This window comes from Globicephala melas, chromosome 21, assembly GCF_963455315.2.
Source record: "Globicephala melas chromosome 21, mGloMel1.2, whole genome shotgun sequence".
Classification (NCBI taxonomy): domain Eukaryota; kingdom Metazoa; phylum Chordata; class Mammalia; order Artiodactyla; family Delphinidae; genus Globicephala; species Globicephala melas.
In genome coordinates, this window is record NC_083334.1 from 10280995 (window position 1) to 10297767 (window position 16773).

Sequence of the window (16773 nt, forward strand, 5' to 3'; positions counted from 1 at the left end):
ATTTCTTTGATTACCTTAGGAAAATATAATCCAATGTCATAGAGTTTGGATTGGCCTTCATGACACAGAGAGAGAACATTCTGGACTCTCAAAGCTTTCTCTGTTACGGAACAATATGTTTAATACAAAACTAAAATACGGACATAGGATTTTTATGCCAGAGGAATTTCAGCCTCTTTCCAAAAAAGGGAAAAAGTTCAAAGAAAGGATATGTTCACCCCACACATTTTTAAATCTTCACCAAGAGATCTTCTGCAAACACCCAAGTTTCGCTTTTCCCCCCATGACCACTACTGTGATTGTTTCCAATGAGTTTTCTTCCCTTCGAAATGCCTTAATTAGCACACTCAAAAAGCATGCAGCCGTCTATGTATTTTGTTTTCCTGACAATGATTTTACATCCCGTGGACATTTCTAAGCCCGCATGAGACGTCACCTTCCCAGTCCAGTAGCCTCGGGCCCAAGTCCTGACGGGGAAGCTGCTGGGGGCAGCGGGCTGTGCTGGGAGTCTGGTCCCCGCCCCAGGCTCCCCGCTCGGGGTGCATCACCTGCTTGTTCCAGCTGTGAAGCTGCACTGTGACCCCTAATAAAACAAGCCAGAGGGGAGCAGGCAGATGTGCTGGGGACGCGATGGTACAGGAGAGACACCGCAAGTTGCCTTTTAAAGTTTTATTCACCTGAAGCAAGAGAGAGCTGAGAGTATGGAGGCACACACGCTATCCCACCAGCATTTCAGAGCCCCTAGGCCTGAGGGCACTAGAGGGCACGACCCCAGCGCAACGTCAGCTCACCTCCAACCCACCCCGTCCAGCGCCTGCAGACACAGCGGTGCAGCCTCCCGGAAAACATCCGCCTTTCAGCTTAGAAGGACAGAAACCCCTAATCACCAAACCTGAAGACTAAAACCATAACGCACGATTGACTATCAAGCCACGCTGTACGCCGCGGGCCCTTGTCACCTGCTGGGAACAAGCACCCGCGCCGTCTGGCTCCTGGGCCACCCCTCACTGGGTGGGCGAGGACGCGGACGCGGGGAGGAGCTTGGGCTTGGCCTGCTGGGGTAGCACCACGTCGGGGATCTTCTCCCCGTGCTTGTATACGCTGACCGTCACGTCGATCTTCTCGCCCCCGTACTTGTTCTTGACATGGATGCTGTACTTGCCCGAGTCCTCGGAGGTCACGCCCTTTATGGTCATGCTGACATACTTGGCCTGCTCCACCTTGACCAAGAAGTGGTCGCTCAGCTCGATGTCCCTGTCGTTCTTGAACCACATCACTTCCGGGTCTGGGTTCCCGAACACCGTGCAGGTCAGGTTCAAAGTCTTGGGGGGAGGGTGGGCAGAGAGGGGAGAGTTAGAGAAAGAAAAGCCTGGCGGCCTCCGAGCAGCCTAGGCCCTCCACCCACTCGGCTATTGATCTGCCCTTCAGGATATTTATTTAGTCAACATGCTCTTTACATATGTAGGCACCACACTAGACACCAGGGATCCAAAAAGAGCAGGAAGTTCACAGCTTCCTGGGGCAGCTGGAGAGAAAACTCAAAGGTAATCTTTTCTATTTGTTCCCAGACCTAATCCATGCGTAAGTTGATTAAAGAATTTCAAGGCAATCAAGCTCTGGGTTTTTCAGTAGATATTTTTAGCCTGGTTCTAAATTTCCTTTATATTCAGACTCATGGATTCCCTTTACCAGTTCTTCTGGCAAATCCAGAGACTGCGTTGTCTTATGATAAACTGCATTGTGGACACTTAGCAAAGCATGCTTTCAGTCCAGGATAAAGTAAAACTACTGCTAATCCTCAATCCATGACCTGCAGGTACAGCTCGCCAGGTTTCCCTCAGCGGCTAAAGAAAAGGGCTCTACGTTTTCGTGTTTTGGCCTAATAAAAATTCTCTCAAGTAGCTATGTCCCCGTGACACTGAGATGGAATCACTCAAGCGCCCAGAGAAGTACCAATTAGATATCAGTAATTCCAGTGACAGGTGACCGATGATAACTCCAATAAATGGTTTCCCTTATACACCCCAAAATGACCTTGACAGCTGGAGCGGAGGTTGCTCTTTTTATTTCACACGAGGCGGGTGGGTTGCGTGGGCGAGGGTGTGGGTGGGGCCCGCCTGCCCCTTCATTCACGCCCTCGACCAGCCCCCGGGACCTGTGGCATCAGAGCCAGGTGGACACCGGGGTTGGAAACACCGGGTGTCACAAACACACCATGTAATGTGTCTCCCCGTGATGGGAAAGGTGCCCTGTGTGCATGCGGAGGGTTAGACTAGTCCCTCCTTTGAGGACACAAGTTTCCCAGCAGGACCCAGGACGCCCCCCTCCACACCGGCTGCTGGCACTGGGCCTGCCGTGGGGACCCCCCGCTTCGTTGCCTGCCCTCACCTTTCCCTCCATTATGGTCACCACGTCGGGTAAGCCGCCGAGCACCTTGCCGCGATCTGCAAGAGCAAAGCGCCTCTGCTGAGAAAACCGTCCACGGGGACGATCCCGGGGGTCGGGCCCCGGGCTGAGCACCGAGGGGCGCAGCAGGAGCTGGGAGGGGAGCACTGGCCCGGGAGAGGACACAGGGCAAGGCACACCGTAGCGGGGACCCGCGCTAAGGTGCAGGGTGGGAGCAGGGGGTAAGTGACTCCGAGCACGGGGGTCGTGAAACGGTCGAGAGGAAACGCGGCCGTGAGCCGGGCGTGAGGAGGAAAGTCTCAGCAGGGGCTCAACACAGGGCAGACCCCGTCCTTCTGTAATTTAGTTTGGGAACTGGGGGCCTGGCCTCTGGAGAGGGGATTTTGCAGGGGGATGTATTGCAGGTATATTTTCATTTTCTGTCTACTGTGATGCTCTGACATCTTAACTCCCGCCTGGCTGGGCAGAGACAACCCCCCACCAGCCAAGGGCCCAGCCAGGAGCCCGCCTGTGACCTATGCCGACAGCCCGGCCAGGCCCGGCCTCCTCCGCCTGCCCCGCCCCCGGGGAGGTGACCCTCCTCTGCCCGAAACACCCGGGCCGGGTGCCCGGCGGCTCGGGGCAGCCCTGTCACCCAAAGCCCGGCAAAATCACTAAAAGCAGCCAATCGTATGTGTTCCCCCCGCCCCGCCTGCCTTTCCTCTGGAAACCCCAGTAAAGGCCGTGCCCTCAGTCTTTCCTCCGTCCTGTCCTCTGTCCCCTGACCCCCTGGCCATCCCCCCACGTGCCCGGCGTGGCCCTGCCTCTAGGACCCAAGAGCCCAACAAACTGTCCTTCCTGGGCCTGTCCTGAGCCTCCTCCGGCGGCCGCTCCTGACTGACCAGCTCGTGAAAGGACACAGAACAGGTGGTGGAAGGTGAAGGCAGAAAGGAGGCCGGGGGGGGGGGAGGGGGCGGGGGAGCTGGAAGGCAGGCTGTGGGGAAGCTGGGGATGAGCAGCTGAGAGCAGCAGGGGCTGTGGACAGTCCTGAGGGTTTCCAAGCGGGCGACAGGGTTTGCTGTCTATCATTCAATGCACAAAATGAACACCCTTAAGTACAGACCCTCTGCCCCACCCAAAATAATATTTTGTGCTTGCTATAATCTAACATGTACTTACTTTTCTCTGCAAAAGCAGCTGCCCTGAAAATTAAAGGGGGGCAGAGAACAGAATAAAAGAGTCATGAGCAAATGCTATCAACCAAAAGCATCACACATTTCAGAGGTTTCTTAGAGATGAAAGCAAAATGAACGAGGAAACGTGTTTGCTTCTCCTAGAAGAACACATTCGGGTCACAGGGTCTGAGGACCCGTATGTATGTACTTTTCCTGCCGTTTCCCACTGCCCTGTCTTCCAGCTGATAAAACTCACAGAAAAGTTTCTTTTTCGCCAGATTACGTTGGAGATTTTTAGATATTTTTGAAAATGTTGGTATTTGATTTACCTAAATCGTCCATTCATCCATTCAACAAATATTTACTGAATAATCTAGTACGAGACAAAGACTGTTCTCCATGTCGGATGCTCTAAACATTACACACATGTTTAGAAATCCCCACTTATTCTTTAAAGTTGCTCTAAACACTGGGATATTGTTCAGCTAAAAAGAAATGAGAATTTTCTGTACCTTCCTCTCAATTTTGCTGTGAACCTAAAACTGCCCTAGAAATATAAAGTCTTAAAAAAGAACCTAAATATATAACATTAAAAAATTGCTCTGTGTGATGTGTTGCTACAATTATACCTATTTCAGAAATTCAGCATTTAAATTCATTTAAATTAACCCAGGGTTGGGCTTCCCTGGTGGCGCAGTGGTTGAGAGTCCGCCTGCCGATGCAGGGGATGCGGGTTCGTGCCCCGGTCCGGGAAGATCCCACATGCCACGGAGCGGCTGGGCCCGTGAGCCATGGCCGCTGAGCCTGCGCGTCCGGAGCCTGTGCTCCGCAACGGGAGAGGCCACAACAGTGAGAGACTCGCGTACCGCAAAAAAAAAAAAAAAAAAAATAACCCAGGGTTATTATAACTCTAAAATTAATTGATAGATGCATTTACAGTTTAGAAGAATGCCTTCTTCTAAACACGGAACGGCTTAAATTGTTATTTTTAATCCCAGTTCCTAGGAAGATCACATTCCTTGGGTCAGCTAGGCGTCCACAGATGTTCCCACACCCAGCCAGAACGACACCACGTCATCTGGACCCCAGACGGAAACAGAATAGCCAAGCATGCAAATCTTACTTGAGCTGCTGGAATTCGGCAAACGCTTCATCAAAAGCTGCAAGGAAATATTTTGTACATTAGTAACCGTTTGAACGTGCTCGGCTTTTACTCATTCCCTTAGCTGCCCTGCTCGTGACTTTGCTTCATGAAAACTGATTGGTTTGCTTAATGAAACAGCCAAATGAATGAAGTCATGTTCTCTGAATGAAAGTGGTAAAATCAGATAGCTTCCCTCTCAGCATCCTTGATCACTAAGGTCATCCCTAAGTACAAAATTACTAGGTGCTAAAGAATAATGATCTTACCTTGACCGGACAGGTCAAGTGACCGTTGATGGGTATCTTGGCCGTCAAAAATCTCGAAGGTGTATTTCCCTTTATCCTTCTCAGTGGGCTCGCAGATCTTCAGCCAGGCCATCTCCTCACTCCCACCAACTCTCATGTGCTCACCCGATGCAATCTTAGCATCCCTTTGAAAAAGTCACAGGGACATACTCAATTTAGAATCGCATATTATATGCACGATACCTGTGGGGCAATATTACATATCTTTCAGGGAGAGCCTCCTCTAACCGGCTGGAGCTGGTGTCATCATAGATTTTTCTGGATATTATACATTTACTAACTACATCAGCAGCTCAGCTCTGAAAACCTTCTGAAATTAAACCTGATACTTAGTTTTTAAAGATACCTTGTGGTTTAACATATGCTTATTGGTAATAGGCAATAGACTCAAATACTCTTGACTGTATGGCATTTTTCTGCTCAAAAAGTTAAAAATAGAGTCACCACGTGATCCAGTGGAGGCACACCCAGAAGAATTGACGGCAGGGGCTCGAACAAATATTCGTACACTCGTGTTCATAATAGCGCGACTCACAGTAGCCAAAAGGTGGAACCAACCCAAGTGGCCATCGACAGATGATGGATAAACCAACTGTGGCCCATCCCTATAATAGAATATTATTCAGCCTTAAAAAGGGAGGAAATTCTGACCCCTGCTACAACATGGATGGGCCTGGAGGACATTATGCTGAGTGAAAGAATCCAGTCGCAAAAGGAGAATGACCGCGGCATCGGCTCAGCCAGGACGAGGAGTGAACGCTGCGCTAGAGGGGGAGTCCACCAAACGCCAAACCACACGCAACCCGCTGGGCGCCCTTCTCAGAGCCCTAACCCCACCTGGGCTCTAGCGCAGGAGCCCACGGCCCCCTGAGCCAGCATGTGCACCGCCTGGCGCGTGACCCTGAGCTCAGCTCCAGAAAGGAGCCACCCGCCTTCCATGCTAAGCCCTGACCTGAGTTCTGACCCCGCCTCTGTCACAGCCCCGACGCCTTGCTGGACTGGGCACAAATGCTGTTCCCAGACACCATGTGAAGCTACCCGCCAGCAGAGGGCCAGCAGCAGACACCCCCCCACACACCTGGCTCCCCCTCCCAGCTCAGAGCCCCCAGCCTGGCTCCACCCCTGGGGTGAATTCCAGAACCCTCCCTGATCAGCAGTCCCACCCTCACCCTACACCCGCTAAGGCTGGCTTCTGCTGAATTAGCCAACTTATAAGAAGGCAAACAAGTCCTGGTAGCAAAGCACAGCTGCTGGCTGCACTGAATCTGTTATCACTGTTACCCCCAGACAGTGACTTTGCCTCGAAGGACTATTTGTTATTGTTTTGGGACTTAAATGGGCCAAGTCGGATAAAACCTCTTCCTTGGTTTTATTATTGGATCACAAAACATGCCCAAATCCCTTCACTCCCAGCTAAATTTAAAACATCTTATGTTAAGGTAAGAAAGAGGAGGATGGAAGAAAGCCTAGGTGTGTCTGCTCGTTTGTGCGAAAGAAACCCAGGAGATGGGTCCCTGCAGGGTGTGGGGAGGGGCTGGAGGAGAGGGTGGGAAGGGGTGGTGGGCGCACCTGCGCGGCTGCTCCACATCTCCCCTCCCCCAGGGAGCTCCAGGCTTCACTGAGATTTCAGGGGCCTCTGCATGTGAAATTTCCCGTTTGAATTAAAATCCAAAGCGTTTTCTTCTATAAAGAGGCCATGTGGCATCTTCAGTGGCTGTGATGCTTCTAAGTCTTCAGTGGTCCATACTTAGCAATTGGAGGTCTAGCCCTTTCTCGATGACAGAATAATTTCACCTTCGAGCAAGAGAACAAAATCCTTTTGCAAAGGGACATGTCTGCTGAGTTCCCCTTCGTATGCTTCTAACTCGTTTGAGATAGGTTTCAGCATTTCTTCTAAGTGGCCCTCGAAGTCTTACTCAGCATTTCGTCAAAGAACAATCGGCCTTGCTGACGCCCCCATTTCCCCAAATCCTCACCATTCTCTATTGATTTCTCGCCACCCACTGGCACAGAATGTTCAGGACCACAGCTCGAGTCTCCCTTGGGCGTCCCTGACTCTGTTAGGTGGGCCATTTAGCATCCAGCAGCACATTGTATTTCTTTCTTTTTTAAAAAATAAATTTATTTATTTATTTATTTTTGGCTGTGTTGGGTCCTCGTTGCTGCACGCGGGCTTTCTCTAGTTGCGGCGAGCGGGGGCTACTCTTCATTGCGGTGCACAGGCTTCTCCTTGCGGTGGCTTCTCTTGTTGTGGAGCACAGGTTCTAGGCACGTGAGCTTCAGTAGTTGTGGCACGCGGGCTTCAGGAGTTGTGGCACACGGGCTCAGGAGTTGTGGCTCCCGGGCTCTAGAGCGCAGGCTCAGTACCTGTGGCGCACGGGCTCAGCTGCTCCACGGCATGTGGGATCTTCCCGGACCAGGGCTCGAACCCGTGTCCCCTGCATTGGCAGACGGATTCTTAACCGCTGTGCCACCAGGGAGTTCCCGCAGATTGTTATTTCAACAAATGTGTTATATTATTCTCTATTTTTCCAAGTATTGCCTCACAAGAACTTACTTAATAGTGAAATAGTGAAAAATAACCAAGGTTATATTTCGGTGATAGAATATAACTATAAAATAAAGTTTAACATAGCATTGAATACTATGTAATAGTCAAGTAGTAAAAAATAACTAAAGGTTATATTTTAGTTATTAAAGAACTGAAGAAATACTTGTGTTGATTCTGCTTGGAGAAGAGAAGGCATGGCAACAACCATGCTCAGGAGTCCGTGGAAATCTGCAACACGACTGCGAGCTCTGTTGGTCTCTAGGGATGGTTTCTTCTGATACAACTTTTTTGATGAGGCAGACGTGTGATCTGAGCCCTTATCTCTCAGTCTGTCTGTCCGCCTGCAATCAGTCCCCTCCTTTCGGCTGGATGGCCCTCGGCACCGTAGTGGCCAGAATCAGACCAACTAGTGTTCGATCCCTGCTCTTTCACTTACTAGCTGCGTGACTTTGAACGAATGATTTATCTTCCGCTTGCAAAACCTCAGTTTTCACATCTATAAAATATGAGTATTAATACCAAGCTCATGGGGCTTTTGTGAGGGTTAAATGAAATCATGTGCGTGAAGTGTATAACACACGGTAACACAACATACAGGTACCCGCGTGCCCAGGCACGTGTTCCCGCAGGATGTGGCATGTATTTAAACTCTGCACGCCCGGCACCCAGCACAGAGCGAGCCGTGCCCTGGGAGGCAAAGCTGGAGAAGCAGCAGCTCCCTGCAGGGGACAGACGCCTTTACCAGGGAAGATAAGACCCTTATCACAGCTGCACACAACTTACTGAAAGATGATAGGCTGTAAATGACAAAGAAGCCCAGAGAAGGAAGTGATTCATTCTCCTTTTCCAGGAGAAGGTCTGATTCCGCTAGAAATAGACATTTACTCATTGGTTTTAAAAAATATATCCTTATCAACAATTACATCACAAAACTACACCAGAGTTTCAATCTTCAAAGCTCCTGTTGTTGGAATCCTCCAGAAAGAGCCACTTCCCCACAAACCCCTTAGTATGGGACCTGCAGTGACTGCACCCGATACAGATTTCCATACTAACTACCAAAAACAGAGATGCAGGATTCCAAACACAGATGCACTAAGACGTCAGTACATCTTCTTAGTTTATGCTTCTGATCATAACTAACATCTAAGACAAAAGCACAGCACGTCAAAATGTAAATAGGAAAAAGACATCCCAAGACATTTATCCATTCAGCACTTCGGTTTACTCACGAATAGATTCACCTCAATAATGCTTTTACAAGTAAAGTAGTCATAAGCATGAAGTTTGCCTCTTGAAATGTTAATTAGGGAAAATAACATCTAAAGGCACGACGTGGACACTCTGAGGTCCCAGTCCATGGAGGAGCAGACGACTTTGGTATATGGACATCACTGAAAACTTGGCCTGCAAGTGTTGATCATGTCCTCAGGTTAGAGACAGACACCATGGTCCCCGCTCCATCCGCCCCCTTTGACGGAGTGCATTAGAGATAACCCTGGGGGGATGGTCGGAAGGGCAAACTCCAGGGGGCTGGGGGCAGGCACTCGTCCACATGCTGTGACCATAATGAGATTCTCCAGTGTTTTAGTAGCGAACATGCCCACCTGGACAGGCAACCAGCAGCAGACATGAAATACAGAGAAAACCTGCTGTTTGTACAGGGTTTCATCCCTCTCGCTTTCTTCTTTTACGTACAATTAAGTTTGTTTTGGTCCTTTTCTCTTTAATCAATCTAGTGAGAAACCAACAGACTGGAAATCTGGAGCACCTTTTCCAAATATTATTTTTCCATTAGCTCTGCTGGATTCCAGACAAAATGTGTGTCACCAGTAAAACCACCTTTGTCCAAACCAAAACCCTGAAGAACTTTGTCTCCAGTACCTTCAGGCACATCTTTATCTTTCTCCTTCTCCACCCCCCACTCCCTGCCCCCCCAGTTTCTGTGATGGTCCCTCCCCGAGCCCAAGGCTGTCATCATTTCTCAAAACTACAAAGTCTTGAGCAGACTTGGCTATGAACGCGTGTCCCAGCCGTGAGCCCTGGGCACCGCCCCATGGATGGCATGGCCACAGTCCACGGCACATGGACACTTACTTGTGGTACCAGTTCACTTTCATTTCTTCGGTGAAATATTTCATGAAACACTGAAGTCTTATTTCTTCCGCGGTGCAAAGTATCTTCAGTGGAGAAGCAGAGGCTCCTGCAGAAAATAAAACATACTCAGATCTGAGGAAAGCCGTCTGTGCTGTGTGAGGATGGACAAGCCCTGTGGCCAGGTTACATCCTGCTGTAAATGCATCCTCACGCATATATTCTAACATCCGTCAGCCACAAATCCTTACCATTTGCCCAGGCCATGTTCATTCATTAAGTAAGCTTTTGCCACACCAAAATTATCTGAAAATCTCTTTGACAATAGCATCAAGGAACTCAAATGGCCCCAAGAAAATATTCCCTAAGGGCACTTCTCACATCCCTGACCACTTCCATCCCGTCATTACCACAGGAATCAACTTATAAATTAGACCACACACAAGCTTCCCATACAGATGAGATTCCAAACTGACGGGGTCTGCCCTGTCTGCAAGATTGCATCCACCTTCTTGCATCTCCCCACTCCTTCTTCCTGGCATTTGCTAAAATAACCTTTCCCCTGAAGGGAATGGAGCCCCTAGGCACTCAATCCCCTATAGAACTTTCTGGAAAATCCATGTAAATGATGTAGGGATGGGAATCCCCTCATGGAGCTCCGTGGCTGGAGCCCGTCTAGCTGAATGCCCCACCTCCATGGCCTCTGGCGTCCTCTTTCTCTCTACTCCTGCCCAGAGAGAAAGGCAGAAAATGATTTTTATTCAAACCCCTTCCTCCGCTTTGCTTCTCCCTACATGGGGGAGGGCAGTGGGCTGACCAGATGCAGAGGGTAACAAGCTGCCCATCCCTGAGCACAAAAATACGGAAATGTTGCAGTCTTAAAGAGGCCAAATAGCTTCAAGTCGAGGGTCATTTTTCAGACTACACTCGCAGTCGGTAAATGATCACAAGCCCACAAGGTTTTCCAATCAAGCGGGGAGGAGGGAAAGGTACCATCCGTGAAACGGACAGACAGGAGAGCAGTTCTCAGCTCAAATGCAAGGATGGTGCCTGGCATTTTCCCTAAATACTGAGAATCAAGCCCTGCACACAGAATTAAATGCTACCCCACAGAACCAGATGGGTTTCATTTCAGCTAGAAAATCAACAGATGATTAACTTCGCCCACCACAGGGAGGAAAGGGTGGCAGGATGCATGTTCCAAGTAATCAGATCACAAGAGCCTGACTTCCAAGAATGACGCTGACCAGGGCAACATGACCTAGGAAGCTGTAGCCCTATTTTCTGATTTTATATCCGCTGCATCCTTACTGAGCCTTGATTTTGAAGGCTTAAGGGGCATTTATATCTTATTAGACAAAATTTAACCAGATAGGTATTTAATCTACACAGTCGCCACACCGAAAGTAAGTTCTGCCATTGGTATTTCTGTTTCACAACTGATTCTTAAAGTTATTTGATTAGACATTTCAGAGTTCTATAACTATTAAAAATCAAGGTATACAGTTTAAGCTTGGCCCCCTTTAGGCAAAATACACCTTAGACATTTTTGTAAAATTGAAGGACTGCCAACGTTAAAGAGCTGGGTGGGTAACGTCTTAGAATACACATCTCGTGATGAGGGGGGAGTTCCGAAGTGCTGTAGAAGGAAGGCTGGACTCCTAATCTAGGGACATGAGAATACTCTGCTAGTGGTTAACTGAGTGACCCAGGACAAGTCACACAACTTCTCGGTGACCAGAGTCCTCATCTAGATAATGTGGGTCTCTTCCAAGGTTCTGCAAAAATACAGAGTCCCTCAGCACGTCTTGTCAGATACAGTTCATGGAGATGCCGAAAACCTAACCAAGGACTTGGAGTCTCCAATTGTGCTTTCTCCATCTCAAAAGTCAGCATGGAAATGAAGAGGAATGTCAAAGGCATGCACAAACATACACAGAAGCACGTGCACGTTCACACATACACACAGAGCATCATCCACGCAGAGAACTGTAACTTTGGCATCAATTTTTATAACGCGTTTGTTTGCAGCCAGAGAATTACAGAACTTTACATCTGGATGAGAACTTGGATGTCGCCTTGTCCAAATTCCTTATTATAAGGATGAAGAGGTTGAGGAACCCTAACTCTCTCTATAACAGCAGGTTTGCTTCACAGCCAAGCACAGCCTTTAACCTTCGGGACACGAAGAACAAACAGTTCTGTTCTGTGGGCTGCTAGCTGACCCGGCAGGAAAGCCTCCTACACTCTGCCACCCACAAGCCGCTGCAGGATCCTCTCTGTGGGATCAGGGTCGGGAAGGAGGAAGCCCGGGAGGCTGACGTGAGGATCCCATATTTATCCAAAGCCTCTAGTTGGCCCTGAAATTCGAACAAAATTTGGGGGGGGGTCCCCAAGAAGAGCCACTGATTGCTTCCCAACATGCAAACCTCAGAGGCTGTTTGGACTTAGAAGCTCCGGGAACACTATCTCCCCACACCGCGCCCCCCCCCCAAGCTGTGAAGGGAAATTTGGTTTAAAAGCCAAGAAAACGAATAGGGAAACGTTTCTGTGCTCCAGGAAACAGGAAATCACTGTTCTGACAGCTCTCTACTTGAAAATTCAGAAGTACTCCTTACAGCAACCCAGTATTACGTCTGACGCTGCTCCGTGGAACTATAGAGTTTGACCCAAAACGCCTCTCCCGGGTGGAGCTGGACCCTCGTTCAACAGGCAGAGGCCACCAGGCACCCAACACGCGTGGCGAGACCGTGACTCGCGTCACAGCGTCCACGTGACTGTCAGCAGAGCACGGAGGACGCATACCCATCTTCACTCCGGCTGTTTCAGGAGTGGCGCGCTCAGCGCTGTCTGCTATTGGTTAGACCAACTTGGGGCTGCATTAGGTCTAAAAAGCCACTGATTGCAGGTGACAAGAGCCCACTTGGAACCCGAGCAGGAATCATGGCGTTTTCAAGGATTAAGAATATTCCTGGGGGGCGGGGGGGCAGGTGGAGGAGAAGTGAGGGTGTGTGTACGTGTGAGCATGTCTGAGTATGTGCTTGGGCGTCAGCACCCCCAAGGGCTCCCAGAAGACACAGAAGAGGCAGAGGCACAGCTTCCCTGAGGTCAGAGGACAGAGGATGGAGGTGACCGAGGTCCCTGATGGATGCAGCAAGGGGACGTGGGAAGCACAGATGTCACACCCGGACCGACACCCCAGACGGCCACGACACCTCAAGGCTGCGAGGAGAGCCCACTGCAGCCTGAGCGGGACGGCCGGGAAGACGGGTAAGCTCTGGGATAACGGGGCGCGCACGTGGGCTGCGGAGAAGCCCCCGCTTGCTACTAACACAGCCACCTCGTAGATCGGGTAACGCTTGCTCTGCTCCTTTCCGGCTGCAACAGCACTGAACACGCAGCGTCCAGTAGACCCAGGGCCTGGCTCCTCGGGAGGACAGAGGCTGAAACGTGATGCCGTGTGTCCCGTGCCTTCTCTCTGCCCACCACACTCTCAGTAAGACACACGTGGTCCTTCCAGGCTCGGGCATCTGGGACCCAAGATCACGAGAATACAATAGGAAACTACCTCTGTCCCCTTCACTGGTACCTTCACTTTTCAAGACACCACGACCACTCGCATCACCAATGTTACAGGTCACATGATGCTTTAATGCAAGGTCATCCCATGGAGCATAAGCGTGAAGCCGCCTTTCAAGTGGCTTCATGTACCTGCGCAAAGTGGCGTGTACACCATGGAGTGGCATTCGGCCCATTAATAATCATCAGCAGTAAAACTCATTCAAAATGTGGTCACCTACGTGACAAGCAAAAGCAAAGAGGAACAGTCTATCTTACGGGGACGTTTTGAGAGAGTGATGAAAAAATAAACGTCAGAAGTTTTCCAGAAGAATGACCGAAAAACCTTACGGGGCAGCAGCTGAGCTCAGACCTGGGAGAGATGTGAGCTTCTGGTCCTGACCGGCTTCCAGAGCCCCGTGGTTAAGCCACCTAACTGCTCCGGGCCTTAGCTGCCTGATCTGATGACATCAATTAGGTCACCTCTAGAAAGCCCACAGCCGTAAAATTTTATTATCAGCAGAAAGCCCTTAAGCTATTATTATCAAATTAATAACCAACATCTTTGTTCTCACAGTTTCCATGGAAGGGTAAATAGAGAGGAAGAATTTATCTGCAAAGCTAAAAAGTGGTTTAGTATGTATGAAACCAGACACAAAACCAGAGGCTTCAAAATTCATTATCGCTATTCAGCATTTGTAACGCAGACGCTGAGAGCAATTATGGACAAAGCATCATCGGAGTTGACCTAAGGCAAATTATAAGAAGCGGCTAATTAGGGAGTCCAAACTGAGTTTGTTTTGTCTCTCTTTTTTCTTTTTTTAAGAAAAACATATTCTGCATATAATGCCGAAAACCCCCTTAAAAAGCATCACCGAGGCGGTCAGGTAACTGTTCCGCCGTTGAATCTGGGGCCTGTCCACAGGAGATGCACTGTGGTTCCATTAGCTGTGGAAAATGCCCTTCTCGGGAAATAGCAATTTTAGCACCAAAATGACTTGAAAGTTAGAAGGCATTTACTTACCACAGACTCTACTCATGGCCAAAATCATATCCTCGTACACTGAAAGGAAGAAGGAAACGTACCATTACGGTGTCTAATTTTATCAGCAGCATTTTCATGTTTAATTAAATTGATACAGGGAATCAGGATGTTCATTTGAAAAATGAAACATTAAAATGGCAATAGTTATCCATAAAGGGCTCACGTGTGGCGATAAATCCTTCTAATCTATTCACTTTTTAAACAAGGAACATTTTGCTCGACATAAATCCGACCATACATTTAACTGAACCTCTTCATCACTGTTTCAATCACTTTAATACATTTGTCACAAGATAGAACTTGGCTCCTGAAGGTGAACTAAGACAGCATTTCATTGAAGCCCAGAGTAATATCATACCTTGTTCTAAAACACTCAAACAGCTTTGAATGCAACTCAAGTACAAATCTGTTTTCTCTTCCTGTGTCCCCGCTAAAGAAACAATATGTACTAAGGATACAGACGCTGTGCCTTTATCACACAGTTCATCCTGCTGGCGAAGTGGATTTCCTTTTAGTAGAAGGAAGAAGGTTTTATTCTACCTTTGCCAGCTATCTCAAGGACAGACACATCTTGACCTCTCTCGTCTTTCAAGGTTGCCTTATATTCACCATGGTCCTTCTTTGACAACTGCAAATAAAACACATCCCATATGTACATAAAACTGACGCCATGATACAAAAGGTAATACAGGCTGATACGTTCTCTTTGCAAACCATGGAAATTTAGGAGGCAAACTGGGAGATAATGCAGAATTCACAGGTTGTTTGAGAGAACTTTCTTATCTTGTTTCTATCTCTTTTCTTTAACACAATGTACCTTTGGTAGGAACAGCTCACAGACCCCCTTCTCCAGATCAGGCAACTTTTCCGGTTCATACAGAGCATCATCCTTTAGCCATTTGAAAACGGTTTCCTTCTTGGTGTTTGCAACCTACAAGACAGGAATCTTACGTTGAGTATGTGAATCGCTGTGGCTCATGAGAAAAAAGTCTACTCTGATTTGAAATCACAGACCTAAAAAAAAATCAATTTTTTTTATAGACAGTCTCAGACAAATGCACATGGGAAAGCTGTCGGTTCTAATAATAGCAAATACATTTCTAAATTTCAGCTTCTAAAATAATTAAGCCCTGACAGTTCCATTCGGAAGAACAAATGATTCTTCTTCATGCTAACCCATGAAATTAGACGGTGCGAGGTTTTTTGGTTCATGTGAGATGTCAATAATAAAGACAAGATGTAAGCAGTGTATTTTAAATTTATAAATAATATAAAATATCATTATTGGCCTATAAAACTGTTGAGTGACTGCTTTTTTGGCAACATGACATTGCGGACACACAGACGCAGGGGAAAGAAACTTTAACACAAAACGAGCCCACTGGGCACGAGGACTTTCCTGCTACTAAAATTCCTCGAAATTCAATCTCTGCCATAAGCCTGAACTCGAAACTCAGCTTTGCAGAATTCCAAAGATGAGTAAGGATCTCAAGTCACATGCTCTGACCTACACGTCCCACAAAGAAGAAGAATTCTGGCTCTGTTGGAGCGGAATGTACTGATCACACTGAATTGTGTGACACGGACCATTCTGCATTCACATCCCATACAGACTCAACAACAGAGATGTCAGCGACAAAAAACAAATTACCAACATTGAGAGCACGTGATTAGTTCCGAGAGTGTAGCAGTGCAACGTATTTTAGACTTCCCGTAGCAGCTACGTCAGTTGCTGTCGTTGGTGACAGCCCTGGGGGACAATCCCCAGACGGCAGGGCTCCGGAATGTTCTACTCGCACTCGCACACGGGGCACAGCAGCGTGCCCGATACGGAGAATAATCCCATAAATGTTTCAGAGTAAGTGCAGGGCTGTCTCCCGCTGGTCTGGGAGCTAGGCTCTTCCTTCTGAAGCCAGGACCACGTGGTGACAGTCAGGATGAAGCGAAGCTAAGCAATTCCAGCAGACGATGTCCTTTGTCCTAACACCTCAAAATCTCCCTTGTGTCCGTTTCCACGCCAAGCCAATCCCCGACTCTCTCCCACCTTAATTCAGCACTGCTGCCTCTTACTCTCATTTTCCAAGGTATTTACACTGTCGGTCCTTGGGTGCTAAATAAAAACCTTTCCAATGACCTTCAGCCTCTGTTCTCTAAAACCTATATCCTCAGTTACTTTATTTGTCCTGTAGCTCGGGGTGCGGGTGGGGGTGAGGGGGGGTGTCTTCTGTCCCCAAATAACTCATTTGTCGCTTCTCTGAACTCTCTTCAATGTCTCTACCACTTTTTCTATTTTCCTCCCTCCTTCCTTCCTTCCTCCCTCCCTCCCTCCCTCCCTCTCTTTCTTTTTGGCTGCGTTGGGTCTTCGTTGCTGTGCGAGGGCTTTCTCTAGTTGCGGCGAGCGGGGGCTACTCTTTGTTGCGGTGCGTGGGCTTCTCATTGTGGTGGCTTCTCTTGTTGCGGAGCACGGGCTCTAGGCACGCAGGCTCAGTAGTTGTGGTTCACGGGCTCAGTAGTTG

At 48.5% G+C, this 16773-nt stretch overlaps 1 protein-coding gene across 4 annotated transcripts in view; it reads right to left on the bottom strand.

Moving 5' to 3' along the window:
- Positions 1 to 224: 224 nt before the first annotated feature.
- Positions 225 to 16773, bottom strand: part of MYOM2 (myomesin 2) — a 94252-nt gene continuing 77703 nt past the window's right edge. For all 4 annotated transcript variants that reach the window (XM_060291635.1, XM_060291634.1, XM_030830234.2 and 1 more), the window contains 9 exons: positions 15075 to 15188; positions 14798 to 14885; positions 14237 to 14275; positions 9658 to 9763; positions 4971 to 5134; positions 4684 to 4720; positions 3565 to 3587; positions 2389 to 2444; positions 225 to 1322 (listed from right to left, as the gene is read on the bottom strand). In XM_060291635.1, the coding sequence (XP_060147618.1) occupies positions 1005 to 1322; positions 2389 to 2444; positions 3565 to 3587; positions 4684 to 4720; positions 4971 to 5134; positions 9658 to 9763; positions 14237 to 14275; positions 14798 to 14885; positions 15075 to 15188 (945 nt within the window). In that variant the 3' untranslated portion in view covers positions 225 to 1004. The remainder of the gene's footprint in view (positions 1323 to 2388; positions 2445 to 3564; positions 3588 to 4683; positions 4721 to 4970; positions 5135 to 9657; positions 9764 to 14236; positions 14276 to 14797; positions 14886 to 15074; positions 15189 to 16773) is intronic.